General features: G+C 35.1%; 1 protein-coding gene across 4 annotated transcripts in view; it reads left to right on the plus strand.

Annotated features, from left to right (window-relative positions):
• The window catches only part of LOC121423742 (MAGUK p55 subfamily member 7-like), a 45119-nt gene that overhangs the window by 11625 nt on the left and 7141 nt on the right, over positions 1-26353 (plus strand). For 2 of the 4 annotated variants that reach the window (XM_041619225.1, XM_041619239.1), the window contains exons 2-8: positions 867-985; positions 6497-6574; positions 7177-7407; positions 7981-8062; positions 16101-16186; positions 23776-23853; positions 25336-25437. In XM_041619225.1, coding sequence (XP_041475159.1) covers positions 867-985; positions 6497-6574; positions 7177-7407; positions 7981-8062; positions 16101-16186; positions 23776-23853; positions 25336-25437 — 776 coding nt within the window. The remainder of the gene's footprint in view (positions 1-866; positions 986-6496; positions 6575-7176; positions 7408-7980; positions 8063-16100; positions 16187-23775; positions 23854-25335; positions 25438-26353) is intronic. The other 2 variants (XM_041619233.1, XM_041619248.1) reach the window with 2 other exon arrangements.

Genomic DNA, 26353 nt, shown 5'->3' on the forward strand with positions numbered 1-26353 from the left:
TTTGATGAAATTTTCAGCATTATGCTAGTTTAATTTTTCTCTATGTATTCAAGTCAGCATTTTCCTAGGGTATACTTGTACTTTATAGCAGAGGCAAACACTTGAAACCAGTTGGGTTATATCCATATGGGGAAAAAAAAACTGTTAGAGAAATATCAATGAAAGTGAGAAAAATTAACGATGTTATGAACCTAGAATACTGCATGTATGGATATATCTGCATATTGACAATGTGACCAAGATGTGTGATGTGATAGTTCATCTACTCTCCCCTTTGATAGACATAATAATCACCCACATGATTTTTTTCTCTCTCTCATTAAGTTAGATATATGGGGGGGCTGGGGAAATTTTGCCCCCAAATGCTCAAACAGCACTGGAAAATCCCAATTCAGTGCTATGTTGAAAAGTAGCCCCTGGAAATCATCTTTTTTGCCTGGTACAATCCATTTTCCTGTGATACATGAAGGTGCATTTCGTGAAATATGTTTTGTCATGTACATCTGCGATATTTGTCAGCGCATGGGGGCGCTTTTGCGAAATAAGGAAGTGTTAGCGCATGGGGGTGCTTTTGCGAAATAAAGGAAGTGATAAGGTAACTTTACAAATTTTGTCATTATTTTCATCTTTTCTCTGTTTTGTATTGTTGATGAAGTTGTTGTGATAGTGATATCAGGAAGGGTATTCTCTTATTAAAGCTCCCCTCCCTGATATGACAGTTTACATAATGTCCTCCCATAATTGTAAGTAGATACATTGAGGTAACTAAGAGATTTACCTATTGACTTGATAACAGACAATTTAAGTGAAATTGTCATACTGAATGTCGAACTAAAACGTCTCATATTTTCATTCCTATTTTACAGCTCTACAGCAGTTGCTAGGCTGTTTGGATCAGATATGTGGGACGATAGGTGAACGGCATGAGAACCAAATATTCCTCAGGAATCTACTGAACAACAAGGAACTAGCAGCTCTTTGTCAGGTATGAGAATGTGTGATATACAAAACCCTTTTTCAGGGGCAAAGATCTATTTTATTTTGTATGAAATTTATGTTTGACTGTGAGTCTGGAGAGTCTCCATTATGTATTTCATCTTTTATTCATTATTCATACAAGTTGGCCTATTCTGTTGATTTAATCTTTCGCTAAGTTATATATTTTTGTGGTTATGATCCTTCTACAGGTATATGAATGCATATTGTAAGTTTATTTCATTTGTACGTTCACATAGACAAAGTCAGTATAATTCTTTATAAAATTGTTGATGTTTACCTTCATTTCCCACATGTATCTAGGAGTCTTTTCCAAGTTTGAAATTAAATCTAATTTGGTAAAATGTCATCGTGTATTCAGGGTAGTGTTGGGAAAACTGCAATTTTTGTATAACAACATATACAGTATGTTAACAACTATTACTAATGATAGAAAACAGGGTTGACAATTTTTTGGAAAATTTAGGTATTTCCTGCCCAGGTTGGAATTACTGGGAAAATTTGTAAATGCTGGGATAAGATTTACAAAAAGATACATGGAAATGCTATGCTTGAGAAACACCTGGGCAATACCTGAAATACTCAAGAAGTATATTTTGTAGTATTGTCACTTGTTGACTTTTCCATTTCTGGCCCAAGATGCATATACTGTACATTGAAAAGATGGACTGATGCCTGAAGGTGGCTTGACATATGTGTGTATGCTCACTATTTTTTATTGCTGGACTGGACTGAGAAGACTTTAAAAAGGCAGCTTGACCACTGAACTAAAAATAAGAATAATACTTAGTGAACAATAGTTATTGCTAATGAAAAATATTAGGAAATGTTGATGTGAAAAGACAGGCACACATGTCACTTGAATACGTGTAGTCATCATGAATAAAAAAATTTGTTTGGATAGTTTTTAATGTCAATTTGTTACCTGTGTCTTCAAGTATGCCTATTAATGATTTATGAACTAACATAGCAACATTCTTTTTTGCTCTGAATCCCCCCCCCCCTCCTGTTGCATACTAAAATAAATTTGCTAAGAATCATTGATAAATATGTCCATATTTTGTTCTAATTGTCAGATGAATGGTTGGTTCAAGTTGAAATAATTCTGGTTAATATCTTAAAGGTTATGAAAACCATGATACATCACATCAAATCTACTGAACACTTAACAAACACTGGATGGTGCTGTGGTTGCTAATCCAATACATTGATAGATAGTTCAAGGGAGTAATATTTCCTGTCGATGAAATGCATAGTTCCTATTACCAGAAAGTTCAAAGTTAGGATCATTCAGCCCTTGGATCAGGTTTCAGTTTTCCGCTAGTTTACATGTCTTTCTAAATTTGTCTTTGGAGATTAACTTTTTTCTATGATGCAATGTATTAAAGCCCATGACTGATACAAGTGTCATGTTATCAGAGAAATAAATGATGAAGCAAGTTTAAAACAGTAGTTTCCGGAAGATTATTTCCAGTCATTTCTAGTTTATATTTAACTTGATGTATAGCAAAGTTCTGATTTATTAGACAACAATGCATTTAGCGCTAGACTTTTTTGAAAAAGTGTATAATCATGGATAAGTGTCCATCATCTAATTGTTTACCTTTTTTAATTTTTTTTGTATATTCTGAAATAACTGCATTTTATATAAAGCACAAACTGTGAAATGATAATTTCCAGACACTTGGCTTTATATTTTTTTTTCTAAGAAAAATGTTTTTCAAACACCCCTACCCTATTAAAAAATAGCAAGTGCCCGGTCAGTGTACATGTACATATATTTTTAATTATTCACTGCCAGTTACTCCCCCAAGAAAAAAACATTGAATTTTTAATTGTGTTTTGGTAGTTATTCAAGTGTTATATCACCAGTTTGTTTGTGTGATATCAATGTCAACATTTTGTTGCACACTTATGGTGTACTCTAGTATTGCAGTCATACTGGGTTGGGGTAAAATGTTTTGCCCATGTAAATTGAGTTAAGGATTGTATCACTGCAGGAATTTTGCCAAAGTTTACTCCTGACAACATTAAGGCCATTTTTCACCAGCCAGTGTTGTTAAATTATCCCCCATTTTTTGCTCCCAACAAACTCCTGATCAGAACTTGTTGTAAGCTTGAGATGCTGCTAGTGGGGTATTTTTTAAAATATGTTTTATACAGTAGATAGCAATCATAAATCAACAATGGCGCGATATTTGATGACTCATCCAGTGAATTTGCACATAGATGTCTCTGGGTTTTCTATCCTGAGCAAAATGTATCATTGTATATTCTACTGTGGTATTGCACATTATTCAAATATAGCACCCAAAGTGTTCCTGAAGCTGTCTGCTCTGTAGCGCTTCTGTCACATTCCATGCCCGCGTTCCATGCTCAAGACATAATTTCAGTTGGGCTGATGAAAACAGGGTTTCTTGAATCTTTTTAGAGGGTTGATTGGGCTCAAATATACCGTGTTTACACAGGGACACGGCTCGGGGGTTCGACACGCGAGCCGTGCTCAACACTGCAATTTTATGCTGTGTAAACGCGATCAGTGTGATCCGCGAGCCGTGTCGAACACAGCTTTTTTGATCCGCCAAAATCGTAGGTTTCAACCCGCGAGCCGAGTCAGACTCGGCAATTTTTTCGTGTGTAAACAGAAAGCCGTGTCGAACTCTCTTGACCAGGTCACTGCGCACGCTTTCACTTTTGGCATTGTTGTTGTTCGCACGGACAAGATTCGATTCCGGCGGTGAATTTCCCGCGTTTAATTTGCGACGTCATAATTCTTCCGTTCGAGATCCGCGAGCCGTGTTGAACTCGCCTTTTTATATGTACGTATAAACGCGATCTCTGATCCCTTCTTCGCAGTGTTCAACCCGGCTTGCAGATTCAACACCTGAGCCGAGTCAATGTGTAAACACGGAGATAGATTGAGCCTAGACTTAGGGCTTAGGCTCTTGAAAAACTGCCTTTAAAAAAAATCATTATGAAGCATTAAGAGTAGGCCTACGTAGTACATGTTTAAGTCTTCATCATACAGTACACTGTACATGTATGCATTTCTTTTTTAGAATCAGTAAAGTGACCAAAAATCAAATCATATTTTTATGAGTCACATGTTTTGCACACATTCAAGCTGTTTTTGTTGTTTGCTTGTTTATGTTTATGGGGGCATATTTTTTAATGTCATGAAAAACATGCATGTGAGGAGTAAAAACAGTTCTTTGCAGTAGAACTTTGAAATACCTGCCAACATACATAACAAGAAATAAAGTTAAAAACCGATTGTTTAGATCTTTCTCACAACACCAAGTCCCCCTTTGCAAATGTCAAACGAGTGTTTGACATAATTTTCAATAATATTCATGAAAATATCTGGACTTTTAGTATTCTCTTGCTTTTTTACATGTGGATGTGACTCATAGGTGCTCCTGTTCTATTACAGGTTGCTATGAATTTTTCTTACAACACATCCATGTAGCTCATCTTCCTTGCATACAAATTAACAGATTTCAGGGTTTCCTGCCAAACATAACCAAAAATGTAAAGTTGGAGGAACAGCGATGAGCATTTCATTTTTCTTTCAGCATCTGTTTTGTCATACAAGATTAGATTTATTTTCACTGGATCTATAGACTTCCTGACAGACAAACAGATTCCATATCACAGGGGGGAAAGGAGGATTTCTTGAAAGATTGAGGAAGAACCGTTCCTCATTTCGCTGACTCCATATTCGTCATGTATGTAGACGAAACTTTGGCTTAATACTTCCTGACAGATGAAAAAGTGTCGCCAACATTCAGCGAGATGACTTTATGTTGGGTTTGTTGATTATTCATGCATTCCATTAGCTGAGTGTGTTGATGACTTTGAGGCATTATCCGTACAGCATTGAATCGGCCTCCACAACAGATGCAGATTTCAAGCGCCACATCAATAAGATTATTGTCATGGTAATCTTTATTTTTAACTCATATCCATCAGGCGATAGAATGTCTGCTGGGTGATTGGGGATGAAATTTTCATCAGTGTTCAGAATTTCTGGCTAAGTTGTAGTGGGGCCATTTGGATGTTGGTGTCTCACTTTATAGATTTATTCACAAGTGCACAAACAGTAATAGAAGTAATTGGACCAATTGGACTGCAAGAAGTACATGCATCTAGGCTTAATTATGTCATCTAGTGTTGGTTAGTAAAGTTTGTACAAGATGAACATATAGGATAGGGGACTTGTGTCACTTGTAGTATAATCAAGGCCTAGTCTACAGAGATGTGTCACTTTGAGAAATCCCCCTTTTAGCTTCTGATTGCTGTCATCATCATTAACATATTTCTCTCAACATTCACTTTTACTGTAAAATAAAATGTTCCGGTATGAAATGATTAATATTTTTTTGATGATGAATGTACTATTTCCCATCAAGATAAACTGCCAGTGCCTTTTAGGTATATGTCTGTTATATGCGCAAAGAAAGCTGTTTAATTCTCCAATCAAATTTCATGAAAAATATAATATGAATCTTTTAAAGACTTGTATTTCAGATTTAGTTTGAAATTTTCAATGTGCAGAATTATAAAGGACAGATGTGCAGAATTGTCCTTTATAATTGAGAATCTTAGCAATGCCAATGCACTCTACACTAGTATGTTTTCTTCTAGTAGTATAATTATCAAATTTCAACCATTTCCTTTATGCCTAGAAGGCACCTTAGCACTAACACTCACTTTAAAGGAAACCAAACCCTAAAGAATCAGTGTGGTGAAAGATATAATATTTATTCCCACCTAGTAAAGCTATTGATTCATAAATGGTGAGGGATATTTTTCCTTTTGATATGTGATATCGTCACTTTTCTGCCTTTCATACCTCAATTTCTATATTCTTCCTCTCACCTTTTCAATACGTATGTGTACCTTGTTGAAGTACATCTGTATGAAAAACAAGAGAGAAACATTTACGGTAAAAACTCGCTGTTAATTGGTAGTGTATTTATTGATGTGTTTCAAATTCATTACGCAACTTATTTGTATACTTTGAACTTCTTGTGCTTATATACAAGAGACAATATATGTGATCTTGACACGATTAAACGGATTTCAAGACGAGGGGGGGAGGCATTCTACATTTTATTATTTGTATACATGTAGTTTACAATTAAACACAAATTTGATTTTGTGTAATAAAGAATTTCAAATTAACAAAAGAACTTTGTATGATAGGCATTCACGCAGTGCCCTCTATCTCAAAATAATCTTCTTCCAAGCAGATTATTATTATTGCCCTGGCTCAAGCTGTCACTTCCAGCATTCAGAATTAATCCTATTTACCTTGAACCTGGGTTGAGTGCAGCAGAATGTGGTATATTTCTTGCTTCAGGAAGGAAATGAAATATATAGATGGGATTGGAACCCATGACCCTGTTTGGAGGAAAAGTGTCAGAATCACTACATCACAATATTTACACTAATCAATTTATAAGTTTGTGTTCCTCTCATGTATTTTTTTCTGCAGGCTCACTCAGTCATTGAAGATTTTGATGAATGGAAGTATCCCCCAGCCGATAACAATGCATTTCAAATGCTATATGAGGTAATTAATAACATCATTTTTGTGTGTACAACAAGCCACATTCAGAATTGATTTCCTGTGGTATCCCAAGCTGATCTTCCATCAGCTTTGCCGATCTTTTTACTTTTTTGCATGTAGAGATGCAGAAACAGGAGCATTAAACAGAAAAGTTTGCTGAGTGAATATGCAACATCTGATTATGAAACATTGATTCAATTTTTTTTAATTTCTACTTGGTAAATTAGCCCTCAATTAGCAAATGGCTGGTTTTCAGAAAGGCTGCGCATTTGCAAACAATACAAAGAATAATTAAATCATTTATAACAAAGTATACAGTAGTACAACTTTAAACCTTTACGACTCTGTCATAAAGTATACAATAGTATACAGTAGGACAACTTTAAACCTTTACGACTCTGTCATACTTTAATGGATTTTTGCCAAACCTTCATTGATATGTTTCTCTCATTTTCCAGCTTTCATTAAAACCAACTGGACTTCACGGTCAAGCGAGTTGACTCCCGCTTTCAGTTTTGATGTAGTGAGAAGTATATACAATGGTTGACTTCACTATCTGTTTTTAATTTAGATTTTGTGTGTTGTCTCCCTTCATCTTATCTCAGGTCTGTGAAGAGCTGCAGGACTTTGTCAACATGCCCGAGGTCATGGAACTCTGCTGCCTGCTCACAAGAGCCCACATGAGGGCAGTGTTTGACATCCATGATCAGATCGCCAACAAGGACTATGTACCAGAGCTTCCCCCAGAGTTCCCAGCTGATATCACTCCCTTATGTAGTGACGATGAAGAAGCAGGAGTCAAGATAGTCAAACTTGTCAAGAGTGTCGAACCTCTGGTGAGGACAAAATATGAGCAAATATTGGGCATGCAGATAATAATCACATTTTTTAGTTATCCATTATGTTCATTTCCTGTTGAGTTATTTTTTCTGCGATTCTGTGTGGTGTCTCATAAATCTGTTTGTAACATATACACAACTTAACACACAATTGGAAAGTGTTTTTACTCTAAAGTGCCAAACTAGCTACACAGGGATATATTATTTAACACAGGAACAGGTCACCAGTTGTGCTCAAAATAATGAGTAATTTACTAACAGCTTTTTAAATGACCTCTGGTGTTTACACCTACAAGTTTCCAAGATACCTGTACAGAAGTGGATATGTTGGCAGTGTTGGACCAAAATTAACCAAAATACAACTACTGTTAAAATTTCAGGTTACGAAGTATACAATCTACAATTAGAGAGCAGGAGAAATTGACTTGCCTGCTGATATCCCATGTAATTGCAAAGTCAGCCACCAATATCTCAGGGGGTGGGATCTCCTTGGAGTGATTGCCGTCAGAGTAAAATGTCATGGATTATATTAAGAGTAATCTTTATTCTATATTTGTTTGTGTTTGTCAGGGAGCTACAATCAAATATGATCCAAAGACTGGAATGATTGTGATTGCCAGGGTGATGCATGGAGGAGCAGCAGATAGGAGTGGTAAGTTAGGGATGATTGCATGGTCCAGCATGGGAATGTTCAATAAACTAATGTCACATCAATGAAACCAACTCCGAACCTATCAATAGTATGTCATTGAAAATAATGTAATAAATTGGATGATCAGGGGCCCATAACACAAAGATTATTTATCAATCTTACACTTGATTTTCAAGATTGATTGTACATTGTAGTCAATGGAATCAATCGTAGAAACAATTTCTAGATCATTGCTATGCTTTGTGTTACGGGCCCCTGGAGTTAGTTTCACTGTAGGACTATGGGATTAGCCATGAAGACCTTTTGATACACATTAATTTATAGATGTGTTTGCATGTATATTCTCCACCGGTAATTGACTTTGTTTAGTCCATGAAAAGGATTTTTGCTCAAAAGTTAAGAGTGAATTCAGGCTGTGCTTAATCGCCTGTGCTACATTTTAACATGATACATGTATCTAACATGAAATATTTTGATGTGTACTGTTTGTAGTAGCATGCTTAATCATAGCATGTGACCTATAAGACCCACAGATAGAAAGTTAAATGTGAAGTGTGATTCGCATTTGACTATCTGTAAAACACCTCTTGGATAGTCAAATCATTAAAAGCCTTGAAACAATGGCAAACATCAAGGTACAAAGAGAAGGAATGGAAAAAAAGAATACCAACTACTCCCAAAACTACACTGACTTATAAGTTGTATTATGAACACATGACCATTCACATTGGTTCAGAAACTTTGTAGGCTTTTGCATGTGCATTTTTACAAGATCTATGCACATTTGGTCAAGCAGGTAAGGATATAAATGGTGATGATTCGTGTAGCACTCCTATCCACCAACAGCCTGCATTAGGCTCCTCAATAACTTAGCTACATGTAGATAACCTATTACTGTAATCAACTAAGGCATACATAAGGCAGGTCAATACGAGAAGGAATGGAAAAAAAAAGAATACCAACTACTCCCAAAACTACACTGACTTATAAGTTGTATTATGAACACATGACCATTCACATTGGTTCAGAAACTTTGTAGGCTTTTGCATGTGCATGTTTAGAAGATTTATGCACATTGGGTCAAGCAGGTAAGGATATAAATGGTAATGATTCATGTAGCACTCCTATCCACCAACAGCCTGCATAAGGCTCCTCAATAACTTAGCTAGATAACCTATTACTGTAATCAAACTAAGGCATACATAAGGCAGGTCAATATTTACACCTGGGTGGAGAGTGGCAAATGTTAATCACTGTCCGTCTAAATGACATTATTGCAATGGTGAAATTTGAACCCCAGATGTCAGGGATCAAGGTCTTGAGACTTCTCCTCTGTTCCACAATGCCTGTACATAGTAATGGTAATGATTGTACAATATTTCAATGAATGTTGGCATGATTCAGTGGTGGGATTTGAACCCTAGACCTTATGGATTACAGTAGACTTTATCCACTGATTCACACCACTTGTCCATATCAAAAGTAATGATACAGCATTCAAATGAATGTGTGGGCATGAGTCCATGTTTCAATTTCTAGGTTAGGATATAGATCTTAAATTGAATTCATAATGGATGCAATCGGAAGCCAATGTGAGGATCAGAGGATACAAGTTAATGTGTTCTGATTTTCTTCATGTTTGTTTAAGTCCTTACTCACTTATTAGTAAATTCGGACATACATGTAGCTATAATGCAGTTATATGACTTGTCTTTTATAGATTCATGTATTCCACTTTCCATCGTGTTATACAGTGGAGCTGTTCTTGGTTTCAATCAGAAAATATATAAGTGCATTCTACTTCCATCGTTTCCACATAAGATGCAGCCCATCTTCACCTACTGGTATTTTATACTGGGTGTTGCAAAAATCTTAGAATCAATTGCAAGTCAGTTTTAGGTTCTAAAATAGTTCATAAGGTTTTTTTTATAATGACATTATTTGATATAGATGTGTACAGTATGCATATCCGCCAACAAGCTGCTAAGGGTGCTCCAATATTACCCTGGCTTATCTGGATGAACTATTTACAGTGCAAACAGCATACATGTAAAGAAATGTCTCCCTGCTGGTATTCACACCTGGGTCACGTTGCATAAAAGTTACTAATATGGTAAATTTTCCATCCACTGGTAACTACATTTACCATAGTGACACTGATCAACAGCCAATCAAAATCAAGGATTCTGTGCAAGTTAACATTGCATGGCAAAGTTTCCATTATGGTATCTTTTACGCAACAGGGCCCTTGTGGAATAGGAACCCTAGACCTTGCGCATCATGGTCTGGAGACATATCCACTGATCCATAACTCTTTGCAATTGATTGTAAATTTAATTTACAACTGGTTCTAGAATCACTTATTGCAACAGGTATTATGAATCAATTTGTTATGGCCATTATTGATCTATTCATTTCAGTGGAAACTTAAATCAATTTCAGATAATTTGTTTGCAACCTTTTCCAGATTTCTTTCATAATATTGTCAGCTAGATGATAAGACCTGGGGCCCGTTGCATAAAACTTTTTACCTGAGAAAACTCAGGTTGTTTTTACCGGAGTTTTTGCCCTGTGTTAAAGTCAATGGCAGAAATCAGACTAACCTTAGTTTTCAGTTTTTACCAGAGTTTTCTCAGGTAAAAAGTTTTATGTAACAGGCCCCTGGTATCATAAAATGTTAGATCCTATATTTTGATTGACTTTTATAGAGGAAGATTACCATCATTGTAGTCTTGTAAGCAAAGGTCCCATAACTGGGATGTTTATGAAAGAGGGCCCTGAATGATATCATGCTGCATCTGATAAAATGATGACAAGCTTTACTTGTAGTTTATGATAAAAAGTACATGTAGAAAAAAGGGGGAGGAGTGAAGGGGTGTTGAATGGGCTAATAGTAACCAATAAATTTGTAGAACCTACTAATAAGAGGTCCAGTGAGTTTTCTTCCAATCAGTTGATGCCTTCTGTTATAGCTTTTCAATAAAAACCTATGACAGCTGTAACACACTATTCATATTCCCAAATCAATAAATGACAATTTGGTATTAAATGAGGATTAAGAAAGTGGCTATTGAGGCTTATCTATAGGCACTTCATCGTCCAAGGTGTATGCCTTGTTGTCACTATAACTTATCAAGTTGACACCTTTATTATGCAGCTTAGGATGTTGCCTTCTTTGAAGTCAGTTACCATGGAATTGCCCTCAAGATTGATTTTTATTGAGGAAATTGTTGGCTTCGCACTGATTGACTGAATTGGTTACTGAGTCAGTACCATGGGCTATAATGAGCTGAAAGATATTCCTATAAGGACCTATTGGGAGATGGCCAAATCTGGAAATTTCACCGCCCCCTGCTTTCAAGGGAAAATCCACTGGGATAATTAAGGGCAGAACCATGAGAGAGAAACCTGCTGAATATTGGAGAAAAAAATTCCCCCAAAACAATATCAGAGAAGAATGCACAGTACATTTGAAATAGTAGATAATTTTGAAAGTTTGAAAAAAAAATCATATATGCTGAAGATCTCTCCTGTTTTATTTCTATTGAAAGTCTATTAAAATCTTGGTTGAATGATATCACATGTACATTTTCCACACACAAGAAATGATTTTAATAAATGCAACTTCTATGCAGTTCTGACAGGGATATAGAGTTTATAAAGAAACATCTAGTTTGAACTTTTTCATGCCTTACGCAAAAAAAAATTGAAAGGAAGCCAGCCTGAAGGAAGCACTCCATTGCTTGAAAAATGTATTTTAAAACCTATCTTAAAAAAGTTCTTATTCTAATTGTGATGTTTTATGTAGAAATGATCTTGGCATTGGATGAGCTGAGATTGATTCTTTCATGACCTTTGATTAGTAGACATTGTGACACGTTTTTGCTTTGTTCTCAAATCCCCCACTAAACTCTTTTCTACATGTAATTGTACTACTGTACTTCTACCAAATGGAAAATGTAAAGCAGCTGTGAATGTATTCCTTTGTCATACTGAGAGGATGAAAATTGTCTTAATCATACCATTAACTTAATGACTTGGAATGAGTGAATAATTATATTCAGCACTTCTTTATGTATAATCATTGTTCATTGAGCCTTAAGTCATAGCTCTGATCTAACAAGAAAAGACGTCCAGGAAACAACGTGTAGCTATAATCCATTTTGTGTTAACAAGACCAAGGCGGTGTACCTGTTAAGTCGCAAAGTGACGTTTCAATGTGTACTGTGAGTTGCACTGTCACGACAGTCAACTTTGGTTAGATCGGCCTTCAAGCTAAGGGTCCGTCTCACAAGGAATTAAACCACTAATGGCGTAGAAGGATTCCTCTTTGTCCGGTGCCAATTGGTTTTGTCATGTTGACCATAGTGATTTATTACTCCGAGGCACTTAGAGTCATTTCTCATCAGGTTTTCCTGATCCTGTTTTCCCCAGTCATCCAGACACACCTGCTTGGAAAATCACAATGTTGTTCTTTTTCTCTATAGATAAGGTCAAACATTGATTAGGTCCAACATTGATGGAGTCGTCCAGGTCATGTCCTGTAGCTGAAATTGCTCTCTTGATTTTTATTTGATTCATTATTTTTTTTCTGTAAAAGCTCTTAAGAAAAAAATTGTAGTACAGATAAAGTAAGCAAAATGAAATTGAATTCAAAACATGTTTTTAGTCGAAACTTTTTGCGACATTACGAGGCTAAAGGCTGAATTACGTACACTGATGAATGAAATTTAATGAAATGATATAAAGTGAATATTACATTAATCATTTTTGGACATTTTCTTTAAAGGGTTAAATACATTGTTGGAAGTAATGCATCACATGTTTCCACATTTTCTATGTTGAAAATGCAAGTAGATTCTGATTTTTATTCAAACATGAAAATCACAGCACTGTTAAAAAGTGCCATTAATCCTTATTTTGAATTCTTTGACCGGTGTCAAAGAACGGCCTTTTCTGCTATGAGAAGTGGTTCTATTAGACATGTACATGTAGCTTCAGTTTCTGGGAAAACACAAATTCAGTTCAAATTCATGGTATTATGAGAAAAAAATGGATAGATTATTCCATGGTTGAAGTTCATTTATTTTTTGTTGCGTGCAATGGGATTGTCTGTAGTGACTAATACAATTGTCCAAGGTTCTTTTCATGACATTTGTGAGGCTCAGAACTTCATAACTAAAGCCATTTTTATTGCATTATTTTTGCACTATATTGGGATGAATATTAGGGGCACTTTTTGAGAAGCTGAAATGGATGATGAAATAAAGGCAAGTTATTTGCCAGCTCTTCAAGCCAGCTCATTCTATATATACGTTATATAAAAGGAGAATGAAATGGCCATTTGGCCGGTACTAAAATGTGTATCCTCTTGAGTCCCTGCTAACCTTTAGGCTCTCCCCTCCCCTACTCGCATAAAAATCATGAGATACATTCACACCCACCTTGTTAAAAATATGAATTATGATAACCTGCGCAGGCCTTAATATACATTTACCCGATAACTGGTATCACATGTTCATACCTGCCTGAACAAGATTAAGTTTTTTAAGAGTTCTACAATAGTACAATCCAGAAAAAAGACTTCAAGATTCCTTTTATGGCAGATGTCTATACATTCTTGCCTTGTATTAAAAGTTTTGGTGAAATGCTGTCACACCTGAAATATATCTTTGACCCTGGAGAAATTCCTGGAAATTCTTCTAATTAAAAAAGGTACCTACTAATTTTGGCTATTTTCCTCTAGGGATATTACCAGTTCTCTGCTTTCACACTTTCAAGATACCTGATATTTTCAAATTTGGGTAGAATTCCAAATTAGTAAAATTATAAATGATGAGGCTGGTATGAAAGGAGCTATTGAGCCTTCTCACTGAATGTTTTGGGGATGTCCAGATTACAGGACAGACATCCCCCGGAGGGTAAACTGGGAAAGACTGATAGCCTTAAGACTGTTTTATGCCTATTCATCACCTTACCAATTACCTGTTTCATTAGGATAACACATTGACATATATTTAAACCAGACGCGGGCAGCAAAGTCTCGTTAATGAAGGGGAACGGCAGAACCGCTGTTTATAACTTCCTTTGTAAAATTTTGTTTGAAGACTCAACATGAGGTCTGGGTTAAGGTAGATCCTATGTTTGAGTGAAAAAAGTACTTTCATATTGATAGAAATTATTAGAAATTCACATTATCAGTACCTTAGGGATAGGTAGCTTCTGCAGGATCTTAGAAAGCTTCCTTGTGGATGAAGAATTCAAAGGACACAATGGTCATTGTGAAGATTTGAATAAAATTGAATTGGGAATTGTATTGAATTTAATTGGATTGGGACTTTGATGAAATTACAAAGGGGGATATTGGGAATTGAATTGGGATTAAGATTAAATTGGAATATATTATGAATCATATTGAATTGAATTGGTAATTGAATTGAATTCAAAGTGAATTGAAGTGGGAATTAAATTGAATTTAACTGGCGGTTGAATATGAAATTAACATGATAACAATGACCGTTCATGACAATGGCAAATAACAGTCATACAGTGCATAAATAACAATAGCAACCTACAGTAAGCTTAAATTCAACCAATCTTGAATAATCGCTCCAAGAGTTGGTGCTAATTTCATTAGACTTGATTCACCTTACCATGACCCAACCATTTTAGGGAAAGAAGCCCCATAGAGGTTTGAAGAGATCTTGGGGGCGAAAGTTGAACCCCCCCCCCTCTTGCTGAAATGTCATGACCCTCAGTGATGCAAGTTCCCTACTCCATAAAGAATTTTGAAGGGATCTTGGGGTGTAGAGTTCCCCCCCCCCCCTCATGGATTCGAGATCTCTACTCTAAAAAAGAATAGAAAAATTCCTGGTTTACCTTCATTCTCTAGTTTCAGTTAGGTAATAATAATAACAATTTTATATACTGCAAAATTGCAAAATTGCCTCTAAGCGGTTAAGAGAGAGGAAAATGAAGTATAAAGGAAATAGAAATAGAAATACTTTGCACAAAATGTATCAAAACTAATATTACAATTTACAACTTTCTCCCAGATCATGAATAAAAACTGTATAAGCTGTTATTTTTTAATACATAATTTTTCGCGAATCACGGAGGTCCCAACATTTTCGCGGGTTGTTGAATTTGCAATCAGAAGATGTAACAAATACTTCCACAGCATTCCAGAGAAGCAAAAATAATGCATAACATGCAAAAGTATGCTCCTCACCCCCCATGCTGATGTGTATTTTGTATATAAATATGTCTCTGTAAAAACAGTTACAAAATGTGAAAAAAGTGGCTTCAATTTCACTTTTTTGTACCTTTAAATTTAAGTTGGTTCAAGTGCAAAAATGTTGAATTTTGTGAACAGAATCTTATACCTTTCAAACCTCTTGTCATGTGACAATATGAATATTAATGAGTATTGCAAATAGCTACCAATGTCCTGTATATAGATGACAATAAAATCAAATTATTATATGCAAAATACATTGTAATATTACAGTGAGTGAATGAATATTGATAAAATATGTAGGCCTAAGGAAATAATGTAGGCTCTGATTTTGTTTGAGAAATAAATAAGTGAAATTCTAGCTAACTTTTTAAAATTACTTACCATATTTTTCAAACCTTATTTTTTACATAATATAGGTGCATATCTCAACTTTTTCACCACACAGGATGTTTGCAATAGCAAAGCTATGGTGTTGGGGACATTGGCACTGCTTGCTAAATGTGTCAATATTTTTGCGCATTGTTAAATTCAGCTTGCACTCCGCGAAAATAACAGCTTATACAGTATATCTTAGAGATTGGGATGAATAAGTTAGTGATTGCACTACCCATTGAGGGGGGGGGCTGTCATAAAGCTCTGTTGGTAGCCGCTCTTGGATTCATTCTAAAATCCTTGAAATTTATAGTGTATGTATTTGCTTCTTATGATTCAATACTCACAGTATGGAAGCTCCCCAGAATCTTGTAATTTGTCATGTTTTCATAATCTTCTTCCTTTTTTTTAATCTTCCTTTGTCAGGTTTGATCCACGTCGGTGACAAGGTTCAGGAGGTGAACGGGATACCTGTGAAGGGGAGAGACCCAGAGGAAGTGACCCATTTCTTGGTGAGTGTCTGATAACTCTAAGAGATAGAGGGCTCTGTCACCGGACGGAGAGTTACTCAATCTTGACGACTCACAATACAAACAAATGTCTCTAACCCTCCCAAGGACAGGAGGATGATCATGATGAAGCTTCTTTTGTTTTGGGGGGCAACATCTCCTTCCTACCCCCCCCCCCTCTCTTTACTTCCCACAACTTCCCTCCTATCCTTCCATTGCTTGGTTGGGGTGTCATTCATTTCCCCAAACCATTATTCTGGCATTTATTGAAGGAAATCCATACAATACATATTCTTCAAGCCTCAATACAAAAGAGTGTATTAAAGTTTTAATAGTAATTTTGAAAATGATTTCTAAAGTATGATTTTAGTGCTAGTAAAATGAAAAATAATATAAAAAATCATCATAAACATATGTTGTGTGAAAGATTCAACTATAATATCCATCAAGTATGGACCAGAACACAAATTTGGGCATACAATATTTCTATATCTTTCTGATAATCGTTCAAAAGGCCTTCAGAGAGCATGCTATATCAATTAGTGCTATATCAGTTAATGGCAATATCCAAATTTCTATTAGGAAAAAAATTGATCATGTGGTCTTTACACTTGTGTATTTTTGGAATATGCAAATGGAAGTCAAATATGAATTATGTTATTGAAACCATGGCTAAAATTCATCCAAAGCCAACTGAGTCCATGTTTTGTCCGAAGAAAATGGGGAAGGATTGAGGGAAATACTGTGTATGCTGAATTAATAGGTAGACTGTGTATTTGAGCAATGGCACAAACATTCATAGGCCAGCATAAAATTGACATCTCAGGATATGGTTTACTGCACTTGTGTTTGACCTTAGATTATAACTAGAACATATTTGAATAAAATGAGATCAGACAGGTTTAAGGGGGAAAGATCTTTAAGAGAATTATATATAGCAGTCTTAAACTGAAGTTTATGCTGAATCGAGAACCTGTGAAGAATGTTCAGTAGTTGTGGAGTATGAGTGTACTTGGGCTGTTAACAGATAAGACATGGAGAGTGGTTCTGAAGCAGGTGAAGATGATGGATGTTCTTAGTTGAAGCATCATAAAATGTATTGATGATGCATCAAATATTACTGTATTATGGTTTTTGAGCCCTAAGGAAGCTATTGTTTCCTATTCTTTAGTTCAAAAGGTAAAAATGGACTGTAATATTGGTTAGGCATCTGAACAGCCTTTTGCTTGTCTTAGTGTCAAATACCCTTAGAGGTCATTATGCTGGTGTAAATCACAAAAATGGAATGAATTAAAAAGATACACAGAGTGAAATTCTTATTGACACAAGCAAGGTAGATATCCGCTCATATCCTTTGAAACAGCTGAAACCATGGCCCCAGAGAAACTAGTTTAATTAATTTCATTTGGAGCTGTGTGACGACTTTTCCAGTGGAGAAGAAGAGATGTTAAAGTAGAACAGTATGTTTTGGAGGAGACCGGAGGGATTGGATGTCCCATGAAGGAGAGTATCAGTTCTGACAATGATTCATAAGACTAACAACAGAGAAGGGGGGAAAGGGCTCGAGAGGAAAAGCCAGGTGTTTGTGATTGGGTAGGGTTGCAGGCTAGGACTATCTTGGGACCATTGGTAGTAATCGCTGGCATCCTCTCCCCCACCCTTTCTAAAGAGATGATCTTCAACTTGCTTTTGTCCGAGTACTCCACCATCTTGGACGTGTGTCAAGTTCCATGCTTCGGTTGCAACAGAGACTGGACTCACTGGAGAATAGAGTAGCACTTGTTTATTAAAAAAGAATTGTTTGGTTGGGTTTTAAAATGAGAAAATGCCAACTGTTCTCTTTAAAAGACACAATTTTGTACTCTTTTTGCCCCAGAAATGTCACAATACTGTAGGCTAATAGATGAAGATCTTTTTTTTCAGAAAGAAGAAATACTGTTTCATTCCCCTTGAAAGATACCCTTTCCTGCCCTCAAACAATTTAAATGCCTTTTGGCAAGTATATGGCAACCCTGCAATATTACTAATATTGTTTGAGTGACCAATGTTTGTGCACATTTCCTTCTTACAAATATTTAGCTTTAAGAAACTCTTTAATATGACCAATACCCAACCATGTGAGGGTCCTTTTTGCATGATTAATATGCTATTTTAAAGACTATCTTTAATTAGGTCCATGGTTTTGGTAAAGCTTCAGTTATATGAATTACATGTAATAGACCATTATTCTAAAATCTTACAAAAGTTAAATGATTCTTATGTCATGTTTCTTTTATGAAAATTTGAATGTCTTCATTGCTTTGATTCAGCACACTCTCTTCATTGCCCTTTGTGAAATATTATAATTATTATAAAGCAAGATGTGTGTGTTAAGTTATAAGGTTTTTGTCCAATGCCATGCTTGAGATTGTGGAGCAGATTGATCCCAAGAGAAAGACAGAAAAAACATATCTAGTACCCCCCCCCCCCCCGGTACTGGTTGTTTGTGTTTTAACTTCTGATTGTAAACTTTTGCTTTGATGTTATTCCAGTAATGAATCAATGAATCAGTAAATTCAATCTTGAAAATGAAGAATCTTTGAAACAAAACTTATTATTGGTACTTTCACCATCTGCACACAATAGATTCACAAGAAAAATAATTATCCTACAGTAACTTCACATGAATAATCCCACCTACTAAACAAAATCAGATGACATCCTGTTAAAAATGATGTCATTTATTGAATTACAAAATTTTGATGTGTTTGAAAATGACAGAATTCCACAACCAATAAGGAAGTGAAAACATTAATTATCATTTGTGTCAATGTTTGTAAATATACAGGATGAATGGTAATAAACCACATATTTAGATCAAACCAACCACTTAATAACAGTTCACACAATGTTTGCTTCCTCTTAAAATGATTAACATACCACATTGTAAACAGTTGAAAATACAATGGAATGCAGTAGTGCCAAGCAATGATTCCTATATTTCTTTTTAAAAGAAAAAGTTCAGCCTGGCTTCAACTTGGTTCATAAAAAAAATTATCATTGAATTTTTACAGTATATGGGAAAACATGAACAGTTCTGATTTTTTTAAATATTTTTATTTTGTGATTTCATATAATGTGATGTACCAAGTACTAAAGTTACATGAATTGCATTTTTTTATTTAAAAAGAAAGGATTATCATTACCTGCATGACACATTGCTTCATACAAATTTCTATGGGAAAAATACTCCTTAATAATTATACATGTAAGATATTTGAAAAGACAATTTATGAAAATTATGGTTCACATCATATGGGGAGCAGCTGGCTTTCAGCATCACCAAATTGATATATTAAATATTCATAACTCTGCATGAAAACTCATTTGATGGATTTTCAGCAAACCCATATTCTGCTTTTTCTAAGAACCAACATGACACCGGTGGATTTTCTCCTTCAATACAACATTTTCATCAAATTCAGTGCATAAATTATAGATCATCAATATTAAAAGTAAATTATAATATTTTCCCCTGAAAGATATTTTTGCTGTGCGTGTAAATGAGCCTTGTAAACCGCCGATGTTGATTGAATCTTATCCCTTAATTTTCACCTTAATTACTAGTCTCCTAACCCCCAGGGGGAATGCTTCTCCTTTCCACTTAAACAGACACTCATCGGGTTATACCCTTGTCTATAGTTAATTTAATTTTTAGTCAAGGAGGAGGGGTGCCCAATCAACCCTGCCCTCTTTGTTGACAGCCCCCTCTTGAGTCGAGCCATCTTGAAATCTAATCGACAGCTTGTCACTTTTCATAGGAATAGACTACCGATCATATATCAGATATGATCATCATGATCATTATTCACTATCAAATTTGTCAAAAACTATAAGCTTTAGTGCAAGGTGTATGGGATACATATGACCACTGGGATGTTTATTCTCTATCTTTTCAGGAAAATAACTTTTTTTGTTTTACTGACTAGATAGCCTATCAATTGATCATCTATCCAAATCTAAGCTTTCAATCTAAAAAATGAAACTGCTCTGCTATATCAAACAAAATAATTTCCTATCATAACCATATCTGGATTTTTGTTCACTCCTGAAAATTTCTATTTTTTTTGTGAGAAACATGGCTTTGTTGACCAAGGATTGATAGTCTGTAAAGAGTGAAAAATTGACCTAACCACATCTTCGAAATGGAGTCTTCTCTCAGCCATCCTTAATTTTGTACAAGGTCTGTTGATTATCTTTTTCAGGGGACAACATATTGTGAGATGTTTGATACTTCAACTTCTAAGAGAAAAAGAAAACTAGACCAACAACAGCACGGCAGTTGTGTGTGTGAGTCGGTGGGTGTATGGTGTCCTGAAATGAAACGGCCGAGAATCACAACAATATGTCAGTGGAAATTCAATTTTAGGAGTCGGGAACCCCTCAGGAAATTGGTTGGATTTCACTTTCATTTCTCTTTTTGATTTGGAGAATTCACCCCCTCCCTCAATTTCAAGTTCTGTTGAAAGGGGCACAACAGTTGTCTCGGATGAAAATCATCTGAACATCCAGGGTTTCTGATTTTAGGTATTTTCCCTTTTTTGTTGTTGACATTGGAAGAAAATATTTTTTTCTACTGCTTTTCTTGGCTAGATAAGCAATATGAAGAAATCAATAAAGATTTTTGAAAATGCAAGTTTTGTTTTGGTTTTCCATTTCAAATTCCAAATTATTTTCATTAATACGTAACCTCGAGGACGTAATTTGTAGACGATGATGTAATGTGGTTTTTGAGATGAGCCGATACAAGTGGGTGGAAGTTGTTTATTCTAATTTTTAATCTCCAACTGCAACTACTGTACAGGAAATTACCTCTGACATTGAAATACTCCAGGATATTTTGCCAATCCGCCTGCAGCCAGGGGAATTTGTTTGTCTCATGATTTTTTTTATAGATACGAATGCATTCTGATTCCATTGTTGTATCTTTGTCCTTGAATTGCACATTTGCATTAAATTCTGATGATTTTTATAACGTGTGCATAATGCATTACCAGGCAGGTCATGTTTAAATCCATGAAGAAATCTTTAAATCCAGGACCCTGAATAATAAAGATTCTTTCAAATTTTTCTGACATTCAAAATGAAAATTCACCAGCCAATTTAAATAGTCTCATGTTCTGTATATAAAACACATTGCAGTGTGGTATAAACAATCTCTTTGAATCTTATTGAAATTTGATCCAAGTTACTACAATATTCTCTTTTTGCATTCTTGACTTGATCATTTTATAAGCACCTGATCCTGATATTTGCTTTAAAATTCTTCTTTTTTTAATAAAGAATGAAAATGGAATAGTATGAAATTAATCTTGATAATTTTAAATCACAGTATACATAGAAAAAAAGGTAGAATCCTCTTTGAAAAGGTTAGCAGATGTTTGGATATTTCATTTCATTTTCAACTTCAAAATAATGATCATTGGAAAATGGCATCATTTGAAAAGATAGCAAGTAGGCTTTTCATTGCTGTTTTGCTACAAGATATTTACCACTTATATTCACACCTAAATCTCTAGCTTAGAGTGGAATATCATTTACTAACTTTTTATTCTATGTTTAGGTATATGCTACCTTATATTAATCAAAGAGATCATGTTTTTAATACCATATTGTTGCCATGGCGACAAAACCTTATTCCTCTAAATGTATGTAAATGCTTTCGGATTAAAAAAAGGAAGCTGCCATTACACCGCTTCTAGACAAAGTCTTCCATTTTCCAAGTCATAATGTCTCGTTATATGGGATCAAAAGCATTTATTTCAACAGAATATCACCTCATAATAGTTGAAAATGAATATATAAATATGAATTTGAAGAGTGGTTTAGATAGATTCATGAATATCGATAAACGTGATGAGTGGTACTTTAGTGGAGTGGTTGACAATGATGTTGTGTTCAAACGTGAAATGTACCAGCTTTTGTGGAGTGGTTTCATGATGCATGGTACTTTTAGAAGAGCGGGTTATAAGATGTTGTGTTTGACTCACTGACGGGAGGGTCAGACGGTAGGTTTAAGGAGGTGTGTCTAGTCATAGAGGTACAAAGAATGCCATTGGGAATACCCCTAGGCAGCCCTACCCAACTATTCACCGCCTCATAAAACTTGGCCGGTCCCATCTTGTTTATATTTCTTCTTCATCTTGAACACTCATCTCCACGCTTCCTGGCATAAATAGCAAATTTCCCTCAGATTGTTGGTTAGAATAAAGGAATAAAGGGAGAAGAAACCATCTGATTTACCTTGAAATCGACCAGATTTGATCTGCGATATCTTTAGACATTATGTCAGATGGAGAATCCTTGTTTTCAGCACAAATGTCATTTATTGAATTGTTTTTATGTTGTTTGAAATTTGGTTTAGAAAGATCATGGTTTTGAGCTTCCCTTTTTGTAAGATCTAAAGATTCTTAACATCATCACTTCTTGGGATTGAAAGTGTTGTGCTACATGAAACATGATCTAGACAAGAGTTTCACTTTTTCAAAAACTGATATCTTGTGAACTGCCAATGCCTTTGGCATACAGGGGCAGCGCCGGGGTACTAGTATTTTTTGAAAAATAAAATTGTTTGAAGTGGCAATGAGACCTATTGGTGATGTCACTTTTGTTCTCAATTTAAGAATAGATTATTAAAGAGTAATATTACTAGAAAGTCTTTTATGCTTTTTATGCTTTTCCCTTTTGACTCTCATTTTCAACCCTCTTATTACTTGAAAAAATCACAAAGGGTGAGGGTGACCACCCTCTTCCCCCATGACACTGGTCCAGAAAGCAGGGATATATTTGAAGGTTTTAACGATAAATGTTTATTGAGATCTGTATCTAATTAGCCTGATTTTTCACATAATTGAAGCACCTGATGAAATTTTGACTCTGACTTTTTAGGGTGCCATCTTTACATACATGTAGCTTCCATATGCAACATGATTTATGCAGCTTATATTTTTTTATACAGAGTTGCATAAGTCATGATAGTTATATTTCATGTATTTTAGTCTTCCGAGTAACATGTTTCCGTATCTGCCGGCACACCTTTTTTTTTCTTTACTCATGTGAAGTAGTGTCTCGGCCCAAAGGACAGTATTCTGTCACAGAAATCTACCATGGCAATAGCAGTGAACAACCAAAATAAAAATAGTATCAGGATGTAATGGTGAATTAACCATAAGTATTTTTATGTAATGGGCCCTTTTTTATGTGTGGTTGTGGGGGGGGGCGGGGTTTGGGGGAAAGGTGTTGAAACTGTTTTTCTCTTTATTTTTTCTTCCTATTCTTTTTAATTTTGTTTTTCTGTTCATGAGTTGTTTTTTATTTTCCGTTCTAAATATCCCATGTTTGTATTGTATGATTCTTAATTGTTCATGTTGTTGACTTTGGTAAAAACTTATGTACTTTGTAGAATATTCTTTATGACTATAAGGATGATGATAGTGATTGATAGTGATGATGGTAATATATCAGTAATACTTATTCATAAAATATAAATGCTTAAGAGGCTCTTTTCTGTATTTTCCATTAGTGCGTTTTCCTTATATTTCCACTTTCTCCAGGCTTCCTTGGACGGATCCATCACATTCAAGTTAATACCAGCTGATAATGATACAAAGAAGATCGCACACAATAGTCAGGTAAGACACACAATAATCATACAGGGTTCTATCTACCAGTAGTAGTACATTTGTAGATAGCAGGGAAAATGAAGGAGTGACAAACAGTATAATGCTCACCAAACCTCACAATTATTTTGAGATTGGGGCAAACCAGGCTAAGAATTAAGATTTTTTTTTATCCTGAGTTTTTATGGCTTCCCTATTTTTCCTTATTATTTTGCCATTATACAGGCCTATTGAAAATGATGTTATTTTACAATTGTTTGGAATAACCATCTCTATTTTCAGTTTGCAAAATTTAGGAGATTCGATGCTGTATAATATGAATATACAGTGTTTAATATACATATTGGAAATGGTATCAAAATATTTACTAAATTTACTAAAATTTGACGAATTATTATTGCTACCATTACACATTTTGGTTTTAAATTGAAGAGCATACATGTATCAAACTTTTTAAACTTGAATGGCATGCTGAAAGGAATGAATATGCTTAATAGATACACCATTTAAAAAAAATTGAAAATTATTATAGAATGGCTTTTTTAATTGCCAGCATGATGATTTTAACACTTTTATCATAATGATGGGTTTGATTTGAGTTTGACGCAATTTATTTTTATAAATTAAAACATACGTATACCATCTGAGATTGTTTAAAATCAAGAACTCACAAGCATGACACATCATTTACTAACACATGTTCTGATTAGCAATCACATATAAACAGTGCATGGAGAATATTGTTTGATAGTGTTTCAGCACTTGCCCATCATGTTGAAAAACTGCACAGTTTAGTTACGAACAACTGGAGATTCACTATTACAGTTGTAAACATTGGAAACAAATTATACCATAGTTATGAGGCAGATCAAGGATTTAATGAAGGAGGGGCAAAAAACTCTTGTTGATTTCTAAACAGCAAAGTTTAAGAAATTTTTCTCAATCCTTAAAATGATGAACTGCCTCCATGTCTGACAAGCAGAAAAATCGAAAAGTTTATCACTTTAAAAAGGGTGGCTCAGTGCCAATTTTGGTACAAATAGGGATTTGTGCCCCTTCCTGATCTGCACCTGACTTAATTATAAATATTCTTGCAATTTTAACTTGGATAAACTTGATGAAATTAAGGTGTACAGATGTTTAAATAAACTGGGTAATTTTGTGAAATATGCATCTAATAGACCCAACAACAAGCATTTTCATATATTTTTTTAAATGGAGCAAGTGAATGAATTGTATATCCCCAAAACATGAGTAATATTAAATATTGCTTAGTCTTTCTAAGCCATATGGTTATCTCACTTTTGGAAACTCCCCTGTATGAAAAAAAAATACTGAAAATACTAAAAAGTTTGATGCTAAGATATGAGCAGTCCCACACCTCCAAACATAGAATTCCCAAATCCCCAAAGTTAACTCACATGCATGTGTATGCTCACTTACATTTGTATGATTTGATTTCATGTAATCTTCACTCATTTGCATGTGACAAAGCAGAGCCAACAAGTCACTACCACACCCCTACCTCCCTTTGGAGCCTCTGTTGCATCCGGCTTCTTGATGGAAGACTTCACAGGGGCTGGTGATCCTGGAAAGGTTTGTAGTAGCAAGGTAGAAAGGGCACGCTGACTTGTGGTCCTTTTTAGGACAATTTTTATATGAAAATCAAAATTATCATATTTTCCACTTTCAATGGAAGTTATATATCAGTTGTTTTAATTTGAAGTTATACAGGTACATGTAACTCTGCCCAAGTCTAAGCGCTAGGGATAAAAAAATCTTATAAAGTCTTCCTAAATTTGTTAAAAAGTTTGGCATAGTTTCAGTCTGAAAAATTTATTTGACTTTAAGCAATGATCGACTTATAGAATGTTGGCTTATGCAGACTTAACTGGTTTGTATTTTCCCCCTCTTTATTACTGTGCACACCTTTTAGAAAGAGGATTTGCTAGAAACAAAAGGATCTGTGTGTATTGGATTTGCTATCTCTCTCTGAAAGAAACGCAACACATACACGTCATAACTCCCAGGAAATACCTATTATTCCGACCACCCTCTCCTCCAAATATTTTTCCAATAGACCGGTACTTACTGACAGAGTTGGAAAAAATACATTGTGCTTTTTTTCTCCTGTGGGTAATGTATATCAGATGGAATCAATTTGAAAAGGGATGCCAGAAAATTGATGATTGGTCATTGGTTGACAAGTCCTGGGGTAGTGGTATTCTTTACCTAGTAATAGATAGGCCAAAGTCATCATGAAGAATTTGGGATAAGATGGTTTGACTTTCCGGTTATTTAGTGGAGCAATATCATTTTCATATTTACCTCTCACTTTATGAAATGTATTGTATTTTTTAGAATTAGTAGATAGTCTGGCTTCAATGCAGGTGAATCCATTTTTATCAGGTTAGACTGAGATTATGGCCTGCTACATCAGACTTCAGATTATATGCCCCAGAGTTTAATAACATTTGAACACATGAATTAATATGATTATGGTTTGAAAACA

Source organism: Lytechinus variegatus, chromosome 1, assembly GCF_018143015.1.
Source record: "Lytechinus variegatus isolate NC3 chromosome 1, Lvar_3.0, whole genome shotgun sequence".
Classification (NCBI taxonomy): domain Eukaryota; kingdom Metazoa; phylum Echinodermata; class Echinoidea; order Temnopleuroida; family Toxopneustidae; genus Lytechinus; species Lytechinus variegatus.